At 31.3% G+C, this 6,543-nt stretch overlaps 1 protein-coding gene across 2 annotated transcripts; it reads left to right on the top strand.

Moving 5' to 3' along the window:
* Nucleotides 1-3,666: 3,666 nt before the first annotated feature.
* On the top strand, nt 3,667-5,400 carry LOC106446651 (probable WRKY transcription factor 17). 2 transcript variants are annotated; one of them, XM_013888434.3, is made up of 3 exons: nt 3,667-4,443; nt 4,854-4,982; nt 5,078-5,400. In XM_013888434.3, the coding sequence occupies exons 1-3, from the start codon at nt 3,755-3,757 to the stop codon at nt 5,244-5,246; spliced, it is 987 nt and encodes a 328-aa protein (XP_013743888.1). In that variant the 5' UTR covers nt 3,667-3,754; the 3' UTR covers nt 5,247-5,400. The 2 variants fall into 2 exon arrangements, with proteins under 2 accessions (XP_013743888.1, NP_001302751.1); NM_001315822.1 differs by having other exon boundaries at nt 3,712-4,443; nt 4,848-4,982; nt 5,078-5,261.
* Nucleotides 5,401-6,543: the final 1,143 nt, after the last annotated feature.

Below are 6,543 nucleotides of genomic sequence, written 5' to 3'. Positions count from 1 at the left end.
TTATATGATATCGCACACGAAAGAAAAATTTCTGTTTTTAAAATTATCTAATTAACTCTATACTTATTTTTTTAATATTTTTTATATGATATCACACATTCGTAAAAAAATAGATAATTTAAGATGCAAAAAAAAATATTTAATTAATGAATATAATATGAACGAACATTACAAATACATCATTTAATAAAATAAATAATTAAAAACTGAAAATTCATATCCGATCGGCGTCTAGTAATTTGTTAAATCAGAAATAACAAAAGAAGAAGTAGACGTGCACGACAATCATATACTGTATAAGTCGGTCGGGTCAACTATTCCCACGTTACCAATTTATAATGCATTCCGTTGACAAATATATATCAAAATGTTTCACTCCACTTTCAACGCCCTAGATTGACCAACCAATAGAAAATTATCATTTTAAATCTAATATCTTTTAATTAAAAAAACTAAATAACTTGGCAAATTATATTATTTTTTCAAAATAAAATTTAAAAATAAATAAAAATAATATATAAAAAATGAATTCAAAAAAAAAATGTTGTCAACAAAACACTAAACCCTAAACTCTAATACTAAACCCTAAACTCTAAATCTTTGGGTAAACCCTAAATCCTTGGGTAAACCCTAAATCCTTGGGTAAACCCCTAAACCCTTGGAAAAATACTAAACATGTTGTCAACAAAACACTAAACCCTAAATTCTAATCCTAAATCATAAACCCTTGAGAAAACCTTAAACCCTTGGGTAAACCCTAAACCCTTGGGTAAACCCTAAACCCTTGGGTAAACCCTAAACCCTTAGGTAAACCCTAAACCCTTGGAAAAACACTAAACATTTGGATAAATTCTAAATTATAAATCTTAAACACTAAACTCTAAATCTTAAAAATAAATATTTTTTTTAAATAATTTTTTTTTAGAACTATTGTTATTTTTATTTATTTAATTTTTTATTTTTTATTTTAAAAGCATAATATAATTTGACAAGTTATTTTGTTTCCTTAATTAAAAAATACTAGATCTAAAATGATAACTTTCTATTTCTATTGGTTGGGTGAACCTAAAGGTGGTGAACCTGAGAAAAAGTCTTTGCCCACATAAAACGTCAGATGGTTGATGGTTCTAATTAGGTCAACTGTATACTTTCTACAAGTGTAAAACTTACAAATCTTTGACGAAGTACCTCACAATTTAAAAGCAAATTGATAAATTTTGAATAAGTAACAACCATTGTACTGATCTGTTTTATATTATAAATGATTTAATGTATTTTGTTTCAAAACATAAATAGCTTTCATATTTTAGATATTTTTATATTTATTAAATATAATATATAACCAATCAAATTATATAGACTTATTTGTTATCAGTTCAATTATATCTAATATATACATTAAATGATATTTAAAAAATACTTTCTCTATTCTTATATAAGATATTTTAGCTAAAGCACATATATTTATTTATTCAAAAACATCATTGAAACTATAAACTAAATGTATTCAATCAATTTCAAAATGGACTACAAAATATGATTGATTTCACAACTTTTGATAAGTTAAAATTTATCTAAAATATTTAAAAATATTTTATATTTCAAAACGGAAAGAATAATAACTTTTAAAATCTTTGTATTTTTAGTTAAAACTATTTACATCATTCATGAAACACATTGGTTAGTATATAGAGCATTTTCTTATTAATATGCACATTTCCTTACAAAAAAAAAGAGAGAAAAAATGAGATGTAAAAAATCAATGTTTAAAATATTTTACTGATTTTATGCACAAATAAGATAACATTCATTTATTTATGTATTGGGATACTAGAGCTCTTACTGACTCAACTTTGTTATGTCCTTTATCTTAGATTATGGTTGGGTACGGATGAATGATTATGGTTTACGCTTAAGCCTTGATTCTTGATTTAATAAATGTAGATGTTCTCTGTTTTGATCCGTGACAATAGTGTCTTTTCTGGTTCTCATATGAAGATCCAAGTGGTTTTAATTGTGTTACGATATGGCTGGAATGAATGGAAATACCAACTTATAGTTACGTGAGCTTTGAAATCTCCGTTAAATTAGTTCTTTGGATAGAAAATTACTTCAAGTCCATAAACAAGATTCATTGACTTGTTTCTATATGCAGTTTAAAGATTGACGTGCTTTTCTCTAATGGTTGCTATCATTAGGACTTCCGCTTTAGTTCTCTCTATAAGATTCTAAGCTTATGTTTAAGTGTTATATCGTTACGTTTTTTCTACATTTTTGTACTTTCGTCTGGCTTCAAAAGAATTATGATCTTTGTCGGATTATGATTCTGAAAGGAACGTGTTCATTGCCAGCTTGTTTAAAAAAATTCATGTTTTTGATATAATTCAACACATGAAGTTAAAAAAAAAAGATAATGTTAAAAAGAAAAGAGAGCATGCAACTCTGCGATATCCAAACTATTCAACACTTTTTAGTTTGTTGAGAAAAATGAAAAAAAAAAGAACTGTGGACGGGTGTCAACGTATGAGTCAGCTCTAAAGCCACGTGTAAGAAGGCCATATGTCTTGGTGGAGATTTTTTAGGTTCCCATAAAAAGAAAAATAAAAGTTAAAGAGAACAATACGTACGTAAAGTCAACCCTACAGTTTCAGATCCACCGTTGGATCCTATTTTGGCATATCAACGGTCTAGATAATATAACCGGGAACATTCAGTTACCAAATTGGTCAATAGGTCTGAGTTTTTTTAAATGGGTCCATGTGATCACTTTTATTTTGATTTGTTTAGTCAGCTTTTTCTTTTTCCTACTTTGTCGTTTTCTTTATCATCGCTGTTCTCAACTAAAGAAAGACTAGTGGACTCTACTTATTACACATAGTCAACGATTATCGCTGTTATTATGACATTTAATTTCTATTAACGATTTTAATTTGTTCCACAATCTGTGTAGACTAATTAGGTAAACTAAAAAGTCAAGAAGGGATTATTTTCATCTACTAGTTTTTCCGACTTTCCCAGTCAAAACAATTTTATAGAAGACTAGATCTGGTTAGAAATTCTTGTCAGAATATCTGAATTTCAAATATCAGTTAAAAGTCTAAACAAAACCTATCTTAATTTATAAAAATTGAAGTATTACATATTAATTTATAATTTATTTTTAAACTTATAAATAAGTAAACTAGTAATAATAAATATATGCTTTTTTTTGTGCGACAATAAATATATGCTAAAGTCGTCTATCTATACATTTAAGTATTCTTTACAACCATTACATATTTATTTATATTTTATTTGGTCAATGTTGCAACAATTTTAGAAATACATTGTTTGTATATTTGCGCCATATAATATTTGACAAGTTGTAGTGTTAAAATAGAACAGAGAACAAATATTAAATTAGTCTCTTTGAAGCCAGATTTCAAAACGATTCTTCCAAATTCAATATTACGCACTGACCCTTTATTTTGAAGATTGCTTTGCAATAAAGAGGACCCCACGCACTTTAAATTCGAGGAGACCAACATATTTGATTGCTTTATTCCACAGAAATCTTTTTCAATCTCAACCGTTGGATCAGAAAATGTAGTTTGACTAAAAAAACTCCGACCTAATCTCCCGGTCACCCGGTTGCACTCCATTCCCCATATATCACGACCTTCCTTCATCTTCCATCTTCTACTTTCGCTCTCATAATAAAAAAAACTTCCATTTTCCCAGATCTTCAAACTTTTCTCTCTCTGACAACTTCATCATGACCGTCGATATCATGCGTTTTCCTAAGATGGAAGATCAAACGGCTATACAGGAAGCTGCATCGCAAGGCTTAAAAAGCATGGAACACCTGATCAGTGTTCTCTCTAAGCGTCCTAAAGACCACAACGCTGACTGCTCTGAGATCACCGATTTCACCGTCTCCAAATTCAAAAAAGTCATCTCTCTCCTTAACCGGACCGGTCACGCCCGGTTTAGACGCGGACCGGTTCAGTCCTCTCCTTCATCTTCATCCTCCTCCGCCGCAGCTCCTCCTCTTCCACCCGCTTCTCACCCAACGCCTCCTTCTCAGCTATCTCCTCCGGCACCGGTAATAACTCCGGGGAGCTTTGTTCAGTCGCATCAGCAAAGCCTGACGCTAGATTTCACCAGACCAACCGTATTTGGCGCCAAAACCAAGGGCACGGAGATTGTTGAGTTTGCAAAGGAGAGCTTTAGCGTCTCATCGAACTCCTCTTTCATGTCTTCGGCGATCACCGGCGACGGGAGCGTGTCTAAGGGATCTTCGATTTTTCTTGCTCCGGCTCCGACGGCGCCTGTTGCTTCCTCGGGGAAACCGCCGCTTGCTGGTCTTCCTTACAGAAAGAGATGCTTTGAGCATGACCACTCTCAGAACTTTTCCGGCAAGATCTCTGGCTCCGGCAGCGGAAAGTGTCATTGCAAGAAAAGGTATTGTTACGAAACACTAGTGATAAAATTAAATTCCGGTTTAATACTTTCTCAACCGGTTTTATGTAGTCTAAACCAGTCGGTCAACGTACTTGGTAAAAACCAACATCAGTTAATTTTTATCATCTTGCTTGAGTAATCTGGTACTAGTATATAGGTGGTATATCAATTAAGTTGATTCGTGAACCAAATCGAAACTCCGGATTCTTAACCGGTTTGGCTTAACCAGTCGGTCAACGTACTTCTTAAATATCAACGACATAAACTTAAAGCACGCCAGACGATGACTTGTCGTTTTGTGTAGGGAAGGTTAATGGTTTAAAAAGTATTTCTTTGACCGTTGACTTAGTTTTAACATTTTGTGTTTGTTGAAATCATTTGAACTAACTATGATTATTTATTAGTTACAGCAGGAAAAATCGGATGAAGAGAAGCGTGAGAGTACCGGCGATAAGTGCAAAGATCGCCGATATTCCAGCGGACGAGTATTCATGGAGGAAATACGGACAAAAACCGATTAAGGGCTCACCACACCCACGGTAACTATCGTACACCCTCTCTATATCCACCGTTGATATAGTTGTCTGATTTGAACGTGTAGAGATCTAATGGTTGTGATTTGTTTTTGATTCAGGGGATATTACAAATGTAGTACGTTTAGAGGGTGTCCAGCGAGGAAACACGTAGAACGAGCATTGGATGATCCAACGATGCTTATCGTGACTTACGAAGGGGAGCACCGTCACCAAAAGTCCGCGATGAACGAGAACATATCTTCCAGTTTGGTGTTTGGCTCTGCTTGAATGGTTGAGAATTAGAAAAGAGAATGAAACTAATTAGTTTGGTAGACTTTGTAATATTTTGAAAAATAGAGGGGTGTTTATATTTTTAGAATTTTTAGCACTTTAAATGGATTTTAATCTTACAAAAGTTTATATTTAGTATACTTTCAAGTAATTCCTTGCAAGATGATAAAGTAGTAATTAGTAATTACCAACATTAGTTGATCTAGTAGTGACTTTGGGTTGGGTTGTTAATGCAATTGTTGACTAACTTACGGGTTCTTTAAAGTCAAAAAGAATGTTCGATGAGTTGTTGGAAGATAGGGACGTAGGTTGAACAATGACTTGAAGCGAATTAAAGGCAGTTTGAGGGTCAACGAAATCATAATGATGTTGGAAGATAAATTAATTTGATGAATGATATGATACTCTTTTTTTTTTGTCGACTGATGAATGATACTCTGACCTCTCCTTTTGGCAAAAAATATTACTTTCACATTTTTCGTATAAATTAAGAAATAATTAAAAACATTTTTATTTTATTCAATTAATATTATTTAAAATAACTTAAATTATTTATAAAATCAATATATTTTCTAATTAATATTAAACAATAAGTATAAATTGCATTAGAATCCTAAAAATATATTTTTATAACAAGAAAAAATAAAAATGACATTATTATCTATAAAATCTCATCCCTTTATTATTATTTGAGGAGCATTAAAAATAAATAACCTTTAGTTCATGTGTTTATTACAAGTATGTCATTTCTTACGTGGCAACTCCACAAGCTCCCTCACCTATTCTATTTAAAACTCTTTTGTTAACTAGAGTAATTACACAACATGCCATTGATCAAAACTTTATAATTTCCTTAGTTTTGTCTACATTTGTCACATATATACGTTGATACGTATTACATCAAACCTTATCATTTATTTCTTGCGTTAGTTACCTTAACCGAAGTTCTACGTATTACATCAAAGATTTTAAAATTATGTTAATTACCTTGACTGAAGTTTTTTCATTAATTTGTTTCAATACAAAAACATTACTGACATACGTAGTGGTCTAATTTTTTATTCAAAATGAATATAGATGCGAAAAAATTAATGTACGATTATCAATCAAAGTTTGTTTTCTGAAAAATCCTAAAAAGTATTTGATGATCAATACGTGCTCAAGTGATTGATTTTCTTAAAAATACGAAAAAAATATTTGTTCTCTTAAAAATATATCAAGAGGAAAACTTTGTTTTAAAATAGTGAAACAGAAGAACCATGCATATGGCATATACTTGCCCCGTTTCATTAAA

Source organism: Brassica napus, chromosome C4 (genome assembly GCF_020379485.1).
Source record: "Brassica napus cultivar Da-Ae chromosome C4, Da-Ae, whole genome shotgun sequence".
Taxonomy (NCBI): Eukaryota; Viridiplantae; Streptophyta; class Magnoliopsida; order Brassicales; family Brassicaceae; genus Brassica; species Brassica napus.
Note: the sequence above shows the minus strand (reverse complement) of the source record. Positions and strands in the feature narration are given on the sequence as shown.